Source organism: Podarcis tiliguerta (genome assembly GCF_965153285.1).
Source record: "Podarcis tiliguerta genome assembly, chromosome: 11".
NCBI lineage: Eukaryota > Metazoa > Chordata > Lepidosauria > Squamata > Lacertidae > Podarcis > Podarcis tiliguerta.
Window position 1 is genome coordinate 48701807 of NC_139544.1, and position 22567 is coordinate 48724373.

Genomic DNA, 22567 nt, shown 5'->3' on the forward strand with positions numbered 1-22567 from the left:
CTTGCTTTTCTCAGCCTTTGGGCCAGGCTGCTCTCTTCTAAGCTCACCTCAACGGGAAGCAAGAATACCGTATGTACAAAGCACCCTTCACCAGCATGATTGGTGTGTATAAGAGGAAGTTTGAATGATTGGGTGCAGCTGCCAGAGCTTGATTAAAACAGCAGGTGGCACAAACCGGGACAAATGCGCGTGGTGCCTTTTCTCTTCATTTCCCAGGCTCTAGAATTCATGTGAGCTTTACTTCCTCTGCACCACCTGCATGGATTAAAGCTCCTCCATAGCCATATCACTACAGACCCTGTGCCCTTCTACTGAGAGTTATGGTTGCCTGGGTTACTCAAGATCATTTCCCTTCTTAAATGTGACGTTAGCCATTCTCCTGTTGCACGAAGCACCACCACAAGAGATTGCCATTTTATTTGCAACTGTGTGTGCCAGTTCCTTCGTTGCTCCCAGACTGCAATGTTCCCAGACTGCAAAATTCTGCCAGATGTGGGTATTCTTATTTGTGGTGCATGGATGCACAAACCATACTGTTTCATCTCCATGGCTTTCTTAAATATTGTCTATCCCCATATTTAAAAAATGTGCATAATTGTAAAACTGCAAACCACAAAGGAAAACTATACACTGCATAGAAACTAAGGTATGAAGCAGAGCCCTGACTGGGTAGACCATATTGCAGCTGCCCCTTTTGCTCAAATTGCTACTGTACACAGGTGTTTTTAGGGTAGTGATGCATTTGGAATCCTGGGGTATTGGAGGGGGGGAAACCATTTTGAACAGAAAGGGGTGGCAATGAAAAGGGCTGAACGGAAACTCTCCTTCCTATAGGACATCCATGTAACCTTCATTGCAGAGGATAATCCTCTGTTTGAAGGTCTGTCAGAGGACACCCCTCTTTTCGATGGGCTTACCAGGCCAAATCTCATATAAAGACAAAGACCCAAAAGTAGGCCTGGGCGATATATCAATATATCACCCAGGACCGGTATGAGGAGCAGACCGCGGTGCCGGTTTCACTCAGCGATATATCACTGGTGAAACTGCCACCGCTCCTGAGTCCCTCTGCTAGCAGCATCTGCTGGAGGGAGTCAAGAGTTCCTTCCTCCAGGAGCAGCAGCAGTTTCACCAGCGATATATCGCTGAGTGAAACCGCCATCCCACTCTGCCCTCATATGCCGCAGAGGGAGAAACAAGCTATATCAGTGAGGCGCCAATACAGCTTGTTCCTCCCTCTGCATCTTTAAACTGCTTGGCTGAGGACTGTGCAGCTGCCCTTGCCTCAGTCAAGCAGTTAAATGAGCCCCCGGCCGGCAGCAGGGGGGTGCTCCGTGAAACTGCTCAGATTGTTGTTCCCCGCAGCAAGCTGTTAAAGGAGCCCCATTGCTCCATCTGCTTGCATGCAAGTAGGGGGAGCACCGGGGCTCTCTCAGCTGGGGAGGGGGAACATTCACTCCCCCAGCTGAGTGGCGCAAAGCAGCCCCTCTGCTCCTGCCGCATGCATGTCTCAGTTGGGGAGGGAGAACCTTCCCAATCCCCGGCTGAGCGGCGTGAACAAGCTGCATTGTCCTAGCCCATGAGTGCCTGGATGAAACCGCCTCAGCTCTTGAGGGGAGAGCTGGGTCAGTTTCACCCAGTGTCTCACGGACAGAGGCCAATGCATCTTGTTTTTTCAACATCATGGTATATCGCCAAATTGCAATGTTTGGCTGGCGATACACCGCAATGTTGAAAAGCTGATATTGCCCAGCCCTACCCAAAAGGAGGGAGAGCAGCCAGAGGCTTGAAGTTGCCCATCAGTAATTACTGCCTAGAGAGCAGAGGAAGCAGGCACAAAGGTCACCTGGGCAAATTCTTCCTCACTAAAGTGAGATGTACCATATTTATATTAAAAATTACAGTTAATAGTAATTTAGAAATAATGACATTTTGAATTATTAGTAATTTAGAAATAATTATAGTGTAATTATGTCTAAATTAGTATATGCAGATTTCATGCAAACCTGTATCCGCCTTTGTTCTCTTTGAGAGTGATTCATTTCTTCCATCTCCCTCTGTACTTTGCTGTATCTCAACTCAAAATTGCAGCTGCTTTCATTTTTAAAGTTGGGGTTTCATTATGCATACATGTGTATAGTTTGCTCCTTTATGATATCCTTATTCTGCATTACCTTTCCCCCCCACCCCTTATTTTCACCTGCAAAAACTAAGTTGAGTTGATTGCTGATCATCTTCATTCTACCACTGCATTTTCTAATCTTCAGAAAATTACTCCCTTAAGTGAGGAGGCCATACCTGCATTTCTTGCGGGCCTTAATAAATTCAAATTATATTTTCTAAGGTGGCTATTTATCTCACATCCTTTCACATTATGCTTCCCCCCTGCTCATCACAGTAATTCTGTTACATGAGACCATGGGAGAATAATGCTACAGCTCCTGATATCAGATCACACCTGCTACATCCTGGTTTTTCTTCTTCATTTGTGTGCCACTCAACGCTTTGTGTGTTTCTTGCTGCCATTAAACCAGATGCGCTGATAATGGCTATAGCTGGTTGAATGCAATAGATTTGATGCTAATGCAAAGGCACAAAGCCTTCAATGGCATATGATCAGCTAGCAGAATGATATGCTGGTGCAGTAATCCTTGCTTATAAGAACATAATGGGTTGTATGCAGCCGGTGTCCTCATGTTCATGGAAGACTCTTTGATTCAGCAAAATAATGAAAAGGGGAGGGAAACCATTTTGACAAATTGACCATTTGCCCATTTCTCCAAAAGACTCATTCATTTGGGCAAATGGGACACCATCTTACCAACTTTAGTCTCTCCTTAGCTGTGTTGGTCTGCCATAGTCGAAACAAAATTTAAAAATTCCTTCCAATAGCACCTTAGAGACCAACTACGGTAAGTTTGTTATTGGTATGAGCTTTCATGTGCATGCACAGTTCAGATACACTGAACCAGAAGTCACCAGACCCTTATACATAGTGAGAGGGTGGGGAGGGGTATTACTCAGAAGGGTGGTGGGAATGGGTGATTGGCTGATAGGTGTGGTAAACCTGTTGACGACTGTTAACGACTGCAATTGGTCTTGCAGGAAAAAGCAAGGGGTGAGATGGCTTTATCATGTATAATAATAATAATAATAATAATAATAATAATAATTTTTATTTATACCCCGCCCTCCCCAGCCAAGGCTGGGCTCAGGGTGGCTAACAAGCAATAATAAAAACAAGCTGAATGAATACAACTTAAAAACAAGATTAAATTACAACATTAAAATATTGAAACATTAAAATATTAAAATGCTGCCTCATCACAGGAGGAGAAAGGAAAAAGAAAAAAGAAAGAGGGGGAGGGAATCAAATTGGCTCCAAGCCAAAGGCCAGGCGGAACATCTCCATCTTACAGGCCCTGCGGAAAGAAGTCAGATCCTGCAGGGCCCTGGTCTCATGAGGCAGAGCGTTCCACCAGGCCGGAGCCAGAGTTGAAAAGGCCCTGGCTCTGGTTGAAGCCAATCTAACTTCCTTAGGGCCCATAATAAGTCATTATCTTATAATGAGATAAGAATCCAATGTATCTATTCAGACCAGGTCTCTCCATGGTTTTATGTTTGGTAATAAGTTGCAAATCAGCAACTTCTCTTTCCAGTCTATTTCTGAAATTCTTTTGTAATAAGACACCTACTTTGAGATCTTGTATAGAATGTCCTGGGAGACTGAAGTGTTCTCCTACTGGTTTCTCTGTCTTGTGATTTCTAATGGACATAAATCTGACATCAGGAATCTTGACACCAGGAATATTACATATTAGAAGCTTGCGCGAACTGCCATTGGGTACCCTTTGGTGACTGACCATCAGGTCAATCATTTGTTAAGTAGAGGGGTTGATAACCTCCTCCAGAGCTGATATGTGCAGGCAAGCTGAGGAGGGGCGGCTGTATGTCCTCTGTGTGTGCATGCATGTGAGAGTGTATGTGCAAGAGTGAGGTCACCATACCCATTGACTCCCTTACCTCCCACTGACATGTAGCAGTCCCTCCCAAAGGGTCAGCTGAGGATGAATGTGACTCTGGGGCCTAAAAGGGTTAGCAACTTTTGTAGGTAGACTGATACTGAGCTACCGTATTGGCCCAAATATAAGCCGCACCTGCAAATAAGCTGCACCTTCAAAATTCAAAGGGGGGGGGGGAGAGAGAAAAAGACATCCCCCTGCGCTCCCGGACTGCTTCCTAGGGGGGGAGCAGCACTGCTTTGCTGGCGACCTCCCCCTCCCGTCCCCCTTATTTCTGGCAGCTCAGGGAAGGCTTGAGAGGAGTGGGCGGGCTGCGCGCTGCTGCCCCACGCTCCTGAGCTGCTCTGGGGGGGAGGAATCACGCTGCTTTGCCTGTGGCCTTCCCTCCCCCCCCCCCGGCTCTGGGGAGGCTTGGGAGCAGCAGGCGGGCTGCGCGCCGTTGCCCCACAATCCTGGGCTGTTCTTGGGACAGCCCAGGTCGCCAGCAAAGCGCTACTCCCCCCCCCCCCCCGAGAGCAGCCCGGGAGTGCAGGGCAAAGGTGCACAGTCCACCCGCTGCTCCCAAGTCTCCCAGGAGACGTCGGGGGAAAGGGAAGGTCGCGAATATAAGCCACACTTTAACTTTTCACTGTCAGAATTTGGAAAAAAAGTGTGGCTTATATTCAGGCCAATACAGTATTATCATTCCCTCTTCCCAAGGAAACCTGGGAAGTGAGTTTGCAGGAGTTGATCAAGGAGCACCTTGCACAATGCCATGCATCTATGCTCCCTACACTGCCACTTACCAGGATGGTGTGGGGCAAGGCAAATGTCAGGTAGGGGTAGTGAAGGTACAGTGGTACCTCAGGTTAAGAACTTAATTCGTTCCAGAGGTCCATTCTTAACCTGAAACTCTTCTTAACCTGAAGCACCACTTTAGCTAATGGGGCCTCCTGCTGCTGCGCCCCCGCCGCACGATTTCTGTTCTCATCCTGAAGCAAAGTTCTTAATCCAAGGTACTATTTCTAGGTTAGTGGAGTCTGTAACCTGAAGCGTATGTAACCCAAGGTACCACTGTACACCGATTTAAGCAATCTAGACTCTCCTGCCAGTGCACTCCAACTTGGCTCCCATCTGTGCCAGCCACTCCTAGCCTCGTGTTTAAAATGGGAGCCCCACAACACAACCCAAGGGCAAATGTGCTCCCCAACTTGTGATTCACAGTAACTTAAGGTTACCAGACGTCCCCGTTTCCCAGGGATGGTCCCCGGATTTACAGATCAGTCCCCTGACAAAATCCTATCATTCCTACTGAAGTTGAAAAGTGTCCCTGGATTCATTGGAAAAAAAAATCTGGTAACCTTACAGTAACAAGCATTCAGATGCAAAATGTCCCCAATAGTGGTGGTAGCTGTTACAGACCTTGCATGAAAGCAGCTGCCTCTTTCTCACTGCTCTACCCTGCTTGTTAGTATTTTGAGAGGTTGTGTGATGTGTTATAAGATCAGATAACAACCAAAAGGCCTCTAATAAGAAAATGACAGGAGCAATTTAACTTCAAGTAGCTGCTTTGATTGCCTTTTGTTTTCCACAGAGGGAAAAGGCGAGGGAAACAGCTCTCAGTCGTTGGCAATCAAGTATAAAAACATCTCCATGCAAAGTAGAGTAATTACACATATACACTTAATTTACCTGTTTGTTCATTCTTGTCTAGGAAAATTACCCTGGAGCAAACGTTAAATTATTATTTTAAAAGAGTTATCGCTTGGCTAAAAATAATAGGGGTTTGTCACTGTCAGTGTTGCTGTTAATTTGCATAATAAGTCTTATTATAGGTCTCTACCATAAAATGGACTAATCAGCATCTGAACACGAATAGGAGATACTTGTTTACTGTTGCTGAGATTTTTCTCTATTCCCCAGGCACTTTCTGCAACACTTAAATCAAGGTTTCTTTATACAAAATGGTTTAGTCTTGCAAGTTGCTCTATCAGTCTTTTCAGCTGAAAAGTGGAGTGAAAATTATTTAGATAGAGAGATCTGTCTCTACCTGATGGTAGCTCAGACGGTAGAGCATATGGGTTCAAGCCACATGTTGAGCAAAAGGTTCCTGCATTGCAAGGGGTTGGACTAGATGACCCTTGTGGTCCCTTCCAATTCTGTGATTCTATGATCTATTTAAACTGTGTGTGCAATCCAGCCGTATTTTAGATCTGTCATCTTGGGGCTACTGGACTACTACTTAGCCACATTGTGCAGCCCGCTTCTTTCATGGTCCTTGGCCCTGTTACAACAAATTTAATAAATAATAATAATAATAATAATAATAATAATACAAAGGATAGTTGATGCTGGAGAGCAGCACACTGTAGGATGCAGTTAGGTGAGGCACAAAAGGACTCATTTCTCTGTAAATATCCATGCTAATTGCACCTACCAGAGTCTTGATGGGTCTGGTGCCTAGGGGACCATATAACATTTGCTTCTTGAAATCTGCACTGGCTCTGAATTCAAGTTGTGAATCTTGGAAGTACAAAGCCTTGCAGGGTTATCTGAAGGAATGCTTCTCCCCAAAGCAGAGATGAGTGAGGCTTGTGAAGAGGCACAGGTGTGCCGTGACAAGCTCCCCTCCCGCCTAGTCTCCCAGAACCAGGAGAGGCATGAAGTGGGAGGAGCAAAGGCAGGCATGCAGGGGCAGTCTCTGATTGCTTGGAGGAAAAAACCCCTAGAGAGGAGCAGACATAGGCGACTGTGGGGAGGTGGCGACCTTTAATCTTGGCAACTGCTTTATGAGGGCAAGGCCTGACTCAGATTAGTGCTGTGCTTGACACTCCTGTGTAGATCCTGTTTTGCAAGTATAGGGGTGTACGTGGCTGTGAAATGTTGGGTGTTATGAATGCTTACCATTACATTCCAGAGAAATGGGGGAACCAAATGAATTTTCATTAGATCTGCTAGATCAGGCTTCCTCAACCTCGGCTCTCCAGATGTTTTGAGACTACAATTCCCATCATCCCTGACCACTGGTCCTGCTAGCTAGGGATCATGGGAGTTGTAGGCCAAAAACATCTGGAGGGCCGAGTTTGAGGAAGCCTGTGCTAGATGGTAAAGGGGATAGTCTGTGTAACAAACACCTGTAATGTAAGCTTTTGTGTTATCCTTTGCCCCAACTGACAAATGGAAACTAAAAGAATATCAGTCACGGAGCAGTGAGTCATTGCTCCTAGCAGCCCAGGCAGCTGAAGCCAAACAAGATTTTTGCCCTAAATTGCTTGCCACTTTCACTTTATTTCATGTCCTGCCACAGAAGATAAAATGCTTCATTGCAGTAGCTGGCACTTAAAAGAGAGACATAGTGCTTCTTAGGCTTTTATTTTTCTTTCAGATCAGTGGGGCGAAGGATGATGTCAGGCTCAGAATCATCTGTTAATAAGAGCGCTCCTTATTTTTTATCAACTTTGTCATCTGTGTCGGTGCCAGAAAATGGAGATACCATGTTCTCCTGCAAGATATCTGGTAAGCACCCCTGACTTAATACTGAAATACATGTTTTAGTTGAAATTTTAATTGAGAAGAGTTGTATATTATTAAAAGAAAGGACCACTTTTCGGAAGAATCACAAATTCATTGTATCAAAATGGCCTTGGGAAATGGCTCAGTAATCAAATTCAAACAACTTGGTGAGCTTTTTACATAGAGTTGTGATTGTGTTTCTTGAGGCACAGTAAATTAGCAGTGCACTGGTCTCTTAAGTATAACCCAACCTCTAGAATCTTTTATCCCTCTTGTCACTTGAAGAAACCCTGTATTTAGGCCTGTATTTAGAGTTCTGCTGAAAAATGGTACGTAACCCAGTTTAATAAACCTCTTATGTTTCCAATATCTGTATGGAGCCTAAAACCATAGTTCAGGTCTAGCAGATGACACAATGGTGACATGGGTCTACATAAAAATTTAAAAGCCACAGGTGGCAGTACTCGTTATTTTTTAACGTTAGGGTTGCCATATTTTGAAGAGCAAAAGAGAGGATGCTATGATGACTCTCATTTTAAATACCCCTACTATATGTAGGCTATAGAAGCTTTGATATATTGTTGGGGGAGTGGGCAGGAGAAGAGAAGAGTAAAGCAAGTTTTCAACCACCAGTTATGTCTGTCTCACCTAGAAAGTATAGCCAGAGACATTTTGGCAAATTTAAAAAATCTACCCCGGCAGAATTTTTACCCCAGAAAAAGATGATGTCCTGGAAAAAGAGGACATATGGCAACTGTATATGATAACACTGGTCAACAACAAATTTGTTGTCTGTGTTTTTTCAGTTGATTTAGGACGAATCTGATGCGCTGAATCCAAAAATCACATTGGTTTTGCTCAATCAGGTCAAGTTTTTGAGCTATGGCCACATGTCGTTTTTTTACGTTTTTGTTCACGTGTACGCTTGTGTGGAGCATTTTAGAAGAAGTTGGTGGGGGTAAAATGCCATGTCAAATAATTGTTTTGATTGGAAATGATTATTTTAATGACAAGAAGTATTCAGGTCCGATAGTTCTGGGTGATTATGTCGAAAAGGGATCAGTTTGAAGTCATAAAACCTCGAAATCTTCCATAAATTGGTGTGGCAAAGCATAAAGTTGGGGGATCAAAACTAAGTTAATGGGGCAGCCGCCCCACGAAGTATCCTGATCTTCAATCAGCACGTCATCCTGTAGCTCATTGTGATGAAATTCCAGTGCCTATCTTCGGAGAACTTCCTGACATTAGTGACGAAGATGCCTCCAGTGTTGAAGGACATGAAGAAGAAGAAGTGGTTCTTGAAGATGATGCTCCACATCCATTTTCCTAAAAGGAGTTGAATGATCTAGTTCATGACCTCAGCTTGTCAAAGGACTCTGCCAAACTGTTGGCATCCAGATTGAAGGAAAAAAACCTCCTCTCTGACAGGGCTCGCATCAGCTTCTTCCGCAACAGGCATCAAGAGTACCTCAGTTTTTTCTCGGAAGAGAAGGACTTGGTGTACTGTGCAGATATTGCGCAGCTTCTGCTCAAGCTTGGAGTGTCACAGTACGAACCCAAAGATTGGAGACTGTTCATTGACAGCAGCAAGCGATCACTGAAATGTGTTCTGCTACACAACGGCAACCAGTTTGCCTCTATACCCCTGGCTCACTCGAGTACACTGAAGGAGAACTATGAAGCGGTGAAGTATGTGCTGGAGAAAATTGGTTATGATCAGCATAAGTGGTTTATTTGTGTTGACCTGAATATGGTGAACTTTTTGTTGGGACAACAGTCTGGCTTCACCAAGTACCCATGTTTTCTGTGCATGTGGGATAGTAGGGACCGTGCTCAGCATTACACGAAGAAGGACTGGCCTGTGCAGGAGGAATTGGTGCCTTGCAAAAAAAGGAACGTCATCAATGGCCCTCTGGTGGACAGAGACAGAATACTCTTCCCACCGCTGCACATCAAGCTCGGCTTAATCAAGCAGTTCACCAAGGCTCTGGACAAGGATGGTGACTGCTTCACTTACTTGTGCCAGGCTTTTCCAGGATTGACCATGGAGAAGTTGAAAGCTGGCATCTTTGACGGTCCTCGGATCCGTCAGCTCATCAGAGATCCAGAGTTCGGAAACTCAATGAACGAAGTGGAACTGGAAGTGTGGAAGGCATTTGTTCTGGTAGTGAAGAACTTTCTTAGCAACAATAAGGCCAGAAATTACGCAGAACTTGTCAACAACATGCTGGCTGCTTTCAGAAACCTGGGCTGAAACATAAGCGTCAAAATGCACTACCTATTTTCACATATGGACCGGTTTCCTGAGAACCTGGGTTCAATGAGTGACGAGCAGGGGGAGAGATTCCATCAGGACATGAAAGAGATGGAGACCAGGTATCAGGGTCACTGGGACGCAGTCATGATGGCTGACTACTGTTGGACTCTGAAGAGAGACCTCCCTGCCGCTGAGCATTCCAGGAGTTCCAAGAAATGGAAGTTCAAGCCCTGAAGTTTGAAAAATGGTGAAGCAACATGCAATTTACGTGTACTTACCTTTATCAATGCCCACCATTCAGTTTACAGTAAACCTGACCTGATGGAGAGAAACGGATGCCATTTCCTGATTCAGCAGTGCAAAAATACCCTAAATCAGTTGTAGAAATCTAGACAACATTCAAAAAGTAAAAAATTGTTGCCCAGTGTAATACTTTGGTGGCTGGGGAAACCCAGCCAGATGGTTGGGGTAATAATAATAATAATAATAATAATAATAATAATGTCAGACTACTTTTTATGAGAATGCTTGTCTGTCCATACCTCATACCAAGCAACAGATTCGTCCCCAACGTTTTCTAGTCGTGCAGTTGCTCAAATATAAGATGTTGCTCCTGCTTATTTAGTCCATAAGCTCCTTACGTTCAGAAACATTTGCTTATCAGTGTGAAATAACAGTTTTCTCCTCCATGTGTTTTAAGGCAACCCAAAACCAGAGGTAACTTGGTATAAGAACGGGCAGGACATCAGTCAACAGAAGAACATTTCTAGCTGTGAAATACTGGAGGATAACCTGACTCAGGTCTTACATCTCTTTAGGTAATTTGTTTCCTCAGCATTTCTTGATTTCTCAACTATGTTCAGGAATGAATCAAAGGCTGCAAATATACGCCTACTGCGGTAGAGCATGCACGTTCATGCAGCCTTGCTAAGTCCTAAGTCTTAGGATATCATGTAAAGCACCTCACATGGAGATTATTGCTATTATTATTTATTACATTCATATACAACCCTTCATCCGAGAATCACAGGGCAGTTTGCAATATCACACACACACACACACACACACACACAACATAATAACAAACAAAGCAATCAGGATGGGCCATTAGGAGAGTGGGAAAGCCATCCCTGCCCCATCCCCCTCACAAAAGGCAGCCCTGGGTGTTTTGTGCCCCTAACAATTTTGCACCCAAGGCAACCTCCCTGTGGCTGCCTCACACTACATCACTCTTTGACCACAATTATCTTGAGCATCATAGTGTGGGTTTTTTTCCTGTTAAGTGACCAACATTTTGTCATTTTGAGATCAAGAATACCTCTCCATTGAGGATATTTCAACTTTTTTAAAAAAAAAAAAGTTTAAGTATTTAATACCGACATTGTATATTAAAATTTAATATTCGTGTTTTAAAATTCACAGGTGCACAGAGCAACAAGCTGGAGTTTACAAAATTGTGGCCAAGAACTGTTTTGGAACCACTCAGTCTTCAGCTTTTCTTACAGTGACTTCTGATGACCAATCTGAAGCATATCAAAATGTACTTTGTAGTCCTGAAGAGAATATAGAAACATGCAGAAGAAATGAAGTTACAGTATGTCAGCAGAAAATTTCAGATGATGATATGGAAAATAAAGAAGCTTTAGCAGAAAAACAGTATTCGCTCCATGAATGCTGCTTCTATTTAGGTTCGCAAGAACCTCCAGCATCAGAATTTAGCAATTTATCTACAGAGCAAACGGGAGAAGCGTTTTTCCATACAGTGGAATGTGAAACTTGTCCTCCATTGGAAAATCATAGTTCAGGAGACGAAATGGAAGTTAAAAATGCATCCAATCTAAAGGAATATTATCACAGCATTAGGGGCATGTCCAAGCATATGCCTGATCTCTTTATTTATGAGAGCACTAAAACATCTACAGACTCTACTGAAGGCGAGCTAGATGATGTGGATTTCCAACCAGCAAGTCAAATCACTGATCACACAGACAGCTGCCGCCTTAATGCTGAAGTCTTAGCTGCTTGTCAGACAACTGAATATGCCAAGACACATGAAGAGGGTAGCTTTAGTAAACCTCCGAAAAACAGCACACAGTCTGGGAACCAAACAAGTGTCCCTCTGGGAGATCAGATCTGCTTTTTAGGGGATTCCTCTAAAAATGCCAGCAATAACATTGAGCTCTGCTTGGAGAGAAACTTTATTACAGTTGATGAGTCTTCTGATGATGATTCCCTCGAGTACTTTGAATGTTCTGACGTGATGACAGAGGAGACATACAAGAACTGGGAAAGCAAGCTGAGATTCCTGTTGGAAAGCGATGATGAGGAAGATGAGTTAATACCGGGGAGTGATTGTGATGGGTGTGCTTACTTCCTTAGTGAAATGCCTCGCCTGTTTCAAGTGTCAGATAACACTGTGCCTATGGAAGCCACCATTGGCTTCTGTGGTCATCAGTCAAAATCCAAAGAAGTAGCTGTCAGGAGCGACCTCACTGCATACAGTCCATCAACCCTGCAAGCAGAAATGACTCTCACTGTTGGGCAACAGCAAAGTAAAACTTCCAGTATGAAAGACAAAGAGAAGTACAAGCTGTCTGCAACTCTCATGGCAATTGAAAATGATTGTCCTAGAATGGAGGAAGAAAACAGTAGCAGCAATCACTCTGCTGTGGATGTTTCTGTTGCCGGTTCGCAAGGTATAGAAAATGGGATTTCAGCGATGAAGTCTTCCTCTTGTGACTTGAGTGGTTCTTTGGAGACAGTAACCAAACGATTTGCAGACAAATACTCTCGGAAAAACTCACAACAGTTACCAAAGGTGAGAAAGAAACCAGCTGAAGGTAAATCCAGAGTTGAAGCCAATCGGATCAAGACATCAAAAGACACTTTAAATTCGTTACATCCTAAAGAGCGGCACACCTCTGAAATTCACACACTTCAGATGGAAAGAAGTTGTTTGGATTCTGCTACACTGCTTCACCGACAAGGAGAAAGCATTTCAAACCAAGGAAAGCGGGATATAGCGAATGCTTCAGACCACATCAGTTTATTTCATGGTGAAGAAAGAGAAAAAGGAATCCCTTGGGAAAGCAAATGGATTAGTGAGCCATCGGAGAGAACCCAAACGTCAAATGAAAATGCCACACTTATGGTAAGGAAAATTACTGTTATCCTTTTGCAAAGAAACTTGTCCAATGACTTTAATGTACTTCAGTACTACTTGTCTTAACAGAATGTGGATCCTGAAAGTCTTCACCATTCAAGCCGATGTGATTGACAGCTACTGCTGTTAAGGAAATCTGGTTTTGAAAAAGGCCCAGATAAACCATAAGCCATCCTAATTATAGAGAGAGGGCAGGTGTGGGAAGGTCTTGATAATAGTGAACAGCACTAATGGGACTTGTAGACAGCTGGGAAGAGAAATCTGATACTGAATCTGTTCCATGCGCCTTATTCAAGCAGTATCTTTCTCTTTACTGCTAGCCAAAGTTTCTCAACCCTGTGTGGAGGAGCAAATGGGCAGGTGGAATTCAAAATACTTTGGAGTTAGGAACAACTTCAGAATGGAAGTTGCTGTGCAATTGTGCAATTATCCTAACCCCAAAATGGGCACTGATCTCCTCAAAGTTACCTTACTAGTTATTTACTATATATCTAGCCCGCTGTTCATTTAAACAGGCTCATCGTGACTTACATGGGGTTTCCAGGGTGCTGATCTGGATTATAGTACCTTGGCTCACCATTGTTGCATGCTTAGGTGCTTGAGTTCAGTTTCTGGGGCCATCTAGGAAGCCAGTCCTTGAAAGCAATGTAACAAAGTTAAGGTGGTGCTTCCTGCTGTGGGCGTTTAAACCACCTTTGCCTTACCCATTACCTTCCCTACCTTGTGCTGGTTTTGCTATTCCACGTCGACTAGCGGCAAGTAGAATGATGACCTTTTCCTGCATCTGAATTTGTAGTTTGTGAGTGATCGGCACTCTGATTCAGAGCACTAGTCATCCACCATGGTCTCACGACAGCTGGAAAGAAATTGGACCACTTGTCAGGTATAGCACAAGACTTAGATTAAAACACACACACTCATGCCTCTGCTAATATAACCTTAGAACTACTGACTCACATATCTGACCTGCAATCAGAATTGGAACTCAAGAGAGCACTTCTATAACCATCTTTTGCAGCAGCTGACTAAATCCTGAAATTGTTTCTATGGATGCAGACAATGTTTTGTATGAAAGGCTCAGCATCTGCAGCTGGTTCAAAAGCAATCCTAATAAGCGAATCTAGTGTCGTATTTCTTAAATCTTAACTAGAGCGGGGGTGGGTGGGTGTTTCAAGACATTGTACTCTCAGCGCCCACCAGAGGGGGCACAAAATTACTGAGGCCTGCCAATCACAAATTGATAATGGAGGGGCAGAGCAAATACAGAATTAAGGTGAAGTTTGGCATAATCAGCAGGCATTTAATGACATAATGAAGAGACTAAGTCCTGTTACCTCCAGAGTCAGTGGAAATGCCCTTGTGGCAAGGAGTTCCATAGTTCAGCTTTCCTCCAGCTAAGTACCAGCATTGGCTTTGGAGGTAACATTCCTTAGTCTCCTCATTTTAGACACAAGCTACTGGTCCAGAGACTTTAAGTGGCGAATGCTTTTTATTTTAGATTTTTCCTCTCAACAACATAACTTAGAAATTACTCCTCTTCTGTAATTTCTTATCTCCTCCTCTTTTCACACCAGGTGTGCTGCCTTGCCACCGTGGCAGCGGGGCTGGCGCGTGTGACGTCAGCATGCCCGTGTCACATTGGCACACCCATGGCATGCTGGTGTCACTTGCGCATGTCGCGCGGGGGGTGTGTGCCTAGAGAACAATATGCATCAGGAGGCTTAGTTGGTCAGAATAAAGTTTACACTTCCAGAGTTAATGCTAAATACCTTATTTCTTAGCCACCAGAGGGCCGTGAAAATTTGTATCCTGGGCTTTTTAGACTCGTCTACCCATGCACGATCCGAAACCAAAGGGGTGCATTGGTTGCCAGATGTGAAACATATTGGCATTGTTTTCAGCTCTCCTACACCACTCATGGTTTATTTCTCCTTATCAAGCCAGGATTTGTAAGCCAGCAACAAACCATGGTTTAAGGCTGGCTCATGATCCTGGCTTCTTATGGAGAGGCAAGCTACAGTGCCAGGTTCAGTCGTCACGGGAAACCTTTTCTGTGTATAAGAAAATCTGGGGTTGTCTTATACATGGGAAGTGCAGGGGAGGGTTGTGTGATTGGTTGAATCAGGAGCTTATCAGTGGTGATTTGGTGGGTGATTGGTTGCTGCATCAAGAGCTGGTCTGGATAGGCTGTCACTGTGTCTGATTGCCGGCTGCTGTTGGCAAGCAGGCAGACGCTAGTGCGGGTGAGTGATATTTAGCAATCCCCCCTCCCCAAATAAAGCTCAACAGCTCTGAGCACCTCCTCCCAACTCTGGGCCATCTCCCTCCATTTTCTAAAATTGGAGTCCCCCAAAATAGGGGCCGTGTTATACAGTGGTACCTCGCAAGACGAATGCCTCGGAAGACGAAAAACTTGCAAGACGAAAGAGTTTTTCGTTTTCTGAGTTGCTTCGCAAGACGGATTTCCCTATGGGCTTGCTTCGCAAGACAAAACGTCTTGCGCTTTTTTTTAAAACGGCCAATGCATTCCTACAGGAAACCGTCAATACACAGTGGTGCTTCGCAAGACGAAAAAACACGTAGAACGAAAAAAATCGCAGAACGAACTAATTTCGTCTTGCGAGGCACCACTGTACATGGAAAAATGTGGCAATTGTTATTTCATGGTTTGGTTTTCCTGCCCATGCCATAGGAGGAGGGAAGTGGGAGTGACTGACAGCATGCACTAGCTCATACATGAAAAACTTCAATAAGGCAGCAACCCTGTCTTACTTGGGAAGTATGAACATAGCCATTGTGGATCTAGTACAATGAGACCCCCAGGTATAGGGTGGTATATAAATTCAATAAACAACAATAATTAATTGTATAACAGTCAGGAACTGATATCTCTTTGTTCCCTCCCACAGCTGCTCAGTTAAACTTTACCATTTTTTAAAACAAACTGTACTTTAATGTGAATGTCCACACTGCTCAAAGTTCTCTGTTTCCGTCCGTCCCCGCTCCTGCTGTCCTACTGACAAAAGCCTGGCTTGTTCTGTCAGCTGAACATTGGCTTTTGGTTTGATTTCCCACAACAAACTGTGTGTGATAAACCAAGAACAATTATTGGCTACTGATTGTGCTTTCTTTGGGAGTGTAATCATGGAAGATATGGCAAACCAAGGCAGGAGCATTCCTGGAACATTGAGGAGTATGCAGAAGCATATTTTAAACTATGACTTAATGTGATGTGCAACCTGGGTCATTGTTTGGAACATCCTTACTATATGGCTCACTGGCAAAGAAACAAAGGACAAAATAAACAGTGTCAACTTGTTGAAGAGACAGAAACAGCTTTCACCTGGCTTTCATCAGGCCACAAAACATGCAGCCTTTTTAATATCTCCATTTGTGCACTGCACAGATGTAATTCACAAATTTCTGTCTTTTTGTTAAAATAAAAAGATGCAACTATAAGCTCTAAAAATACAGTCTAAAACATGCAGCCAACTGTAAATCCCATAAAACTGCAGCTAAAAACAGAAATGCTTTTGAACGCTTAAGAGCACTTCACATGTTCACAGATCCTAAAAGCCAATGGTGCTAGCTTTAAGTAAGTCATTGGATAGCGCTTCTGAAACTAGCATGCTTCAGAATCATAACATATTTGCATTGCTGGGAGAGCATCAACCATATACCCACTCTATGTCGCCAGTTCAGAGTAATGTTAATGACAGGCCTAACATGACAAAGTGCCATTTCTCAAACTTGCCAAAGGTCATTGGTGTCACTGAAATGCAGAGGGAACTGGCCATTGGACAAGTTTCTGGGACACAACAAAACACCCACATAGGCTATTTGTGTACCTTAACTTTGTATAATAAGTGTCCATTGAAGTTCCCTGAGAGTTCATTTGTGTTTGCATGTAGGCACAGCTTCAAGAGGCATAATACCAAAGCAATTTTCCGTGTATAAGATGCCCCCATGTGTAAGACGACCCCTATTTTTTTTAATCCAAAATTAAAAATTAAGTTGTTTGGCTTTTTGAAGGTGGTTGGGGAGGTCACTTCCACCAATTGCTCACCCGCCTGCCCGCCACTGCCAGTCGCTTGCCACAGCCACTGCCGACCGCACACCTCGCCGCAGCTGCCAATTGTTTGCCCGCTTGCCGCCACCAACAGCCCACCCGCCCACTTGCCACAGCCACCAGTCGCCTGCCCAATTGCTGCAGCCACAGCCAATCGCTAGCAGGCCTTGCCGCAGCCACCAATTACCCACCCAATCGCCGCTGCCAATCTCCTAATGCTGCTGCCATTAATTGCATGTCTCCCCCCCCCCCCCTGCATTCACTATCCGCCTACTGTATCAGAAGACAACCAATTTTTGCTGGGGTTTTTTTAAAGCAAAAAGCATCGTCTTATACACAGAAAAATACGGCAAGCTGAATAACTTTTTTGAAGTTTCTTCCAAGACTTTGTCCCAAGGAAATGGTGCGTACAGATATACTTGCAAATAAAGATCATAGTATCATAGAATTGTAGAGTTGGAAGGGACCCTGAGGATCATCTAGTCCAACCCCGTGCAATTCAGCTGTATGCAGCTGTCCCCTACAGGGTTTGAACTTGCAACCTTGAAATGATCAGCACCATGCTCTAACCAATCGAGCTATCCAGGCTTATAGCAGTAGGGTTTTCTGCTATGGCGTGAGCAGGGGTTGTGCATCCCATTTCTCTGCCTGAGGCAAAAAACAAATGTGCTGCTCCGCTCCACCACCCTTACCCAGGTTGTGCAGCAGTGGCAGTGATCGTGGGTTCTGCTGAGATCTTGCTAGAACTCTCACAAGATTTTGTGCACTCTGTGAGATTTCATGAGATCTCATCAGAAGCTAGCACTGGGGTGCTGCTTGAGGTGGCTGTTTCATCCCGCCTCATGAACTGCTGGCCCTGGGGGTGGCTCAGCCCCAGAAATAACAAGTGCACTTGCTCTAAATCCAATGCTTAGTTTTCCCTGACGCTCCAACTCTGGTGCTTAAGGCAAGCTGCCTCTCCCTCTCTCTTTAAAAAGGCAATGTTTCCTGCTTTATTGAAAAAGCAACCATTGTTAGAAAAACTGCTCAAAGGAGGGTGGGGAAGTAGTTTGGGGATGTCACAAGCGCCAGCCAATCCATGCTGTGCACAGCCTTATTGGTTACAAATGGGAAAGAAACAGGCTTTTCCTGAGCTTTATACTTGAGAAGAAGACTGCACATCTGACTAAACCACCATGTGGATGCATTTCCACAGCCAGCTCATTGTTATGCACCTCTAATTTGAAAACTGAAGCCTTTGATATTATAATATAAGCCATCATAAGCGTTATTAAGACATGTAAGTTCCCATGGGGGAGGCAGTGGGGATGAACACACTGGCTTTCCCCCCTCTGTGTCCACTTTTGTTGACTTACGTGAGTTTACAGTCTCTTACATCCATTGAGACTTCCTGCTCATTTTGATTTGAAGAACTTGTCCTCACTGCCCCTCTGTGGTAGCTTACACATTTTAATAATGTCTGAATTTAGTGTACCAAGTGTACCCATTGCAAATACCTGGACAGGGCTTTAGTGTACCAAGGTATTTAAAAGCAGGTCACTGTTTGTCATTTTTAGGACCAAATCAGACACCTTTGTCACCCCAGTCATGTATACCACATGATCCAGGAACATGCTTAAAATGCCTTATAATGTTGCAGAACATACGAACGTATAATGTTGCAGAAGATACCAGATCAATTTTTGGATTGCATAGAGCTGTGCACGGTGTGAGATCTGTTCCTTGAGATCCCATGTGACTTGCAAATGATTTTGGAGTGCACCTCAGGTCACATGCTGCTTCACTGTGTAGTTTTAAAAACATCACTGTCCCCAACCAATGGCTTCAGTTCCTCTTGTCCTCAGGTTGGCCCCAGTTGCTTTCTGATGATTGCATTTATCACTTGCCAAGGTAATCAATGGGTTAACACCATACCATGAAGGATGGGTCTCATTGGGATTGGTTGAATGGGAGGCAAGAAGTCCAACAGCCAGAGCTGGTTGCAGACGGAATCAGGGCTAGTAGTAGACAAAGCCAACTAATTCTGGTTCCATCCCCACCCTACTCTGTTGAATTCCACAAAAGCAACATTGAGAATAAGGGGGGGTGGGGTGGAGAGAAGGAGGCTGATGGCCACAGCCAGGACCACCCCTGGTTGTAAGGAAGGAGGCAGGGAGGTGGAGGTTGGCTGAGGGCAGACTGTGTTTGGTGGGACTGTGTCCCACTTCCCCAAATGGACCAGACTTCTCCACTGATTCCATAGGTACAGTGGTACCTCAGGTTACAAACGCTTCGGGTTACAAACACTTCGGGTTACAGACTCTGCTAACCCGGAAGTAGTACCTCGGGTTAAGAACTTTACCTCAGGATGAGAACAGAAATTGGGCGGCGGCAGCGGCATGGCAGCAGCGGGAGACCCCATTAGCTAAAGTGGTATCTCAGGTTAAGAACGGTTTCAGGTTAAGAAGGGACCTCCGGAACGAATTAAGAGGTACCACTGTATCTCGAGAAAAGCTTGTACAGTGGCCTTATTTTTCTAGGGGGTTGAGAAAAGATCAAAGATTTTTTTATTAACCCCTGGGGGGGGGGGAATTGAGATTGAACCAAGTTAAGGACTGGCAGACTGTCTCCAATATAACCAATCAAATAAGATAGCCTTCAGTAATTCAATGGGACCCTGTGAAGACTGGAGTGGGAAGAGGGTTAGATGAGGACAAGGGAGGAAGAAGAATTTTAATTATGAAAGAAAGTGGGATAGATGTTAAGTCAGAAGCCAGGGCAGCTGTCTTCAAGGAATCAAATACATCATTTTGAGCAACTGAACAAACAGCTGTCAGACGGAACATTCATAAAGAATTTAATTATTGCTTTATTAATCCCAAAATCTTTTATCAAGAATTTTACTATGCAAGGCTTTACATTATTATGGAATGAATGAATGCCCTATACCTGCAGTCTCAGGGTGGTTCACAGGATAAAACCACAATATAAAACCGCAAAATGCATATTCAAGAGAAAAACAAGAACAAGAAACGCCCCCCCCCAATAAAACGCAGCATTTGTTATTGTTAGGCTAGTCATGCTGTGTTCTTCAACCTGTTCCAACCTCATTTTGACTGCTTTCAGACATCCTTTTAGGTGCCATTCCTGTCCAGATACAGCTGGTCTCTGCTGGCCACAATGTGAGGGAGTTGCAAGGAAGCGAAAAAGGATGAACACGCACACACCTTTTTCTCACTGAAAAGGATATCCATCCCACTCTCTATTCTGCTTCACTCAAAAGTGGTTTTGATCATATTTGTTTGAGATAATCTCATGTTGGGTATATGCCCAGCTTCCACAAGTGTGCCAAGAAATAGATATTGAGAACTGCTCTTTTAAGCAAATGAAATAATGAGTGGAACAAGGCCATGTCACATGTTCACGCAGTCAGAAATGGTTGTTCTGTGATGGAAGAAGTGGATGTGTGTCCTGTTTCATAGAGAACAATTTTCTACTGAAAGACTCATCTGTTTGAAGGACTACCTGATTCAAGGAATAGGATATTAAACCTTCATTCATTCCACACCAACTGCTTGAGACAGCTTGCTCCCCCCTTCCACCCACATGCAATGAAATAGATCAAACTCTGAAGTAAGTTTAAAATAGCTTTACTTACTTAATCCAAGGTCACAGTCATGTATTATCCTTTATGTATTATCCAATATAATCTTAATATATTGTAGCTTTATTTCTCATTCAGATTTAAGCAATTGTAAAAAAAAATAAAAAAATCTCTCTGCCAAAATGTACTTTGCTCTTTCTGCCCACCATCCCTATGCCCAGCCCCATATGTATATTTTTCTGGTATCACCCCTGATTTTTCACACTTACTAATTTTCATAATGTGTCATGAAGGCCGGAGATCAAGATCATACCAAACACCAGCCCCTTGGGGACCCGCAAAGCTCATAGAGACAGGTCTCTTCTGGTTTCTCCCGCCTTTCACACTTAGTGCCACTCAAGCAAGCTCTTGAATTATTTAAAAAATGTTTCTCGTCCATCTCCCTAGAGGAGCTGAAATAAATACAGATATTGATTTATTGTAGCTAATCCAGGACAGGTGTCCCATTAGAAGCAGTGTTTTATTTTAAGGAGCATTTAAGCTACAGGGGTTTGGCTGACACTGGACAAGGGTGAAAACCGGGGATGGGTGTGAAAGCGGCAAGAGTGGGCCTTTGCTCTATATACAGTATACTTTGCTCTATGTACAGTTGCCAATCCCTAGGGTGAAGCTTTCACCTTCCCCTCTCACATGAACACCCCTGAGGCCTGAGTTTCTACCTTATCTCTGATCTGGATGAAGTGTCATTTGTAATCACAGTTGTCTGCACTTTGCATCAGTCTGTCAGGCGTCACTGAACCCAGTTGCAGCAAGGATGGATAGATCTGAACTAAGGAGGCATGAGTTCAAATCTCATTTCGGTTGCAAAGCACACCATGTAGCTTCCATCTTTTACTCTTCAGATTTGGAGCATTTTTTGAAATGCAAGCAAGCCAGACTTTAAAATAATGCCAAAATATTGGTGGTGCTTGCTTGGAGAAGTGTGTGTGTGTGTGTGTGTGTGTGTGTGTGTGTGTATTCTGAACAGCAGAACACCTGGAGAAAAAGGTTTAAGCACCCCCTTCCTTGACACTGAATTTTCCACTTCCTGAAGCAGCACTGGACCACACAACCTGTAGTTTTGCCCATGAGATTCTATGCTTCCTTTCACTCCATTTTCACAATAAAAAGGTAAAGGGACCCCTGACTGTTAGGTCTAGTCGTGACCGACTCTGGGGTTGCGGCGCTCATCTCCCTCTATAGGCCGAGGGAGCCGGTGTACAGCTTCTGGGGCATGTGGCCAGCATGACTAAGCAGCTTCTGGTGAACCAGAGCAGCGCACGGAAACACCGTTTACCTTCCCGCCAGAGAGGTACCTATTTATCTACTTGCACTTTGACGTGCTTTCGAACTGCTAAGTTGGCAGGAGCAGGGACCGAGCAACGGGAGCTCACCCCGTCGCAGGGATTCGAACCGCCAACCTTCTGATCGGCAAGTCCTAGGCTCTGTTTAACCCACAGCGACACCCGCACCCCTCATTTTCACAATAGTGATAAAAAGAAATCAAGGAAAGGCTGTTGCTGCTGCAAAGAACTTGTTGGCTGTGCTTCACTTTGTGTGTGCTTCACATTGAGTGTATCTTTGAACCTGCTTGTTTCTCCCTCGGTCTCTTGTGACTTGGTCTCCCCTGACCATTTCCAAGTCTTTCCCAGGTTCTTGTCGGACTTCCATCCTGCCTGGCAGCTATTGCTTTTACCTTGCTTGTTTGCCCTAACTTTTTCTGCCCTTGCTGAAGCATACAGCTTCAGTCATAGAATCAAAGACTTGGGAGGGAGCCTGGAAGGCATCTAGTCAAAGCATCCTGCTCAGTGCATGACCTGCAGTACAGAATGCAACTGCATTAACTCTGAGAATGGCCTCCCATTCTCTGCTTAAATACCCCTAGAGATGGAGATCCCGTCATCTCTTGAGGCAGTTTGTTCCACTGTCAAACAGCTCTTAC

General features: G+C 44.2%; 1 protein-coding gene across 4 annotated transcripts in view; it reads left to right on the top strand.

Annotated features, from left to right (window-relative positions):
- ALPK2 (alpha kinase 2) overlaps positions 1–22567 on the top strand; it is a 67044-nt gene that overhangs the window by 8289 nt on the left and 36188 nt on the right. For 2 of the 4 annotated variants that reach the window (XM_083402932.1, XM_083402934.1), the window contains 3 exons: positions 7387–7517; positions 10472–10589; positions 11194–12922. In XM_083402932.1, coding sequence (XP_083259058.1) covers positions 7387–7517; positions 10472–10589; positions 11194–12922 — 1978 coding nt within the window. The remainder of the gene's footprint in view (positions 1–7386; positions 7518–10471; positions 10590–11193; positions 12923–22567) is intronic. The other 2 variants (XM_083402933.1, XM_083402935.1) reach the window with 1 other exon arrangement.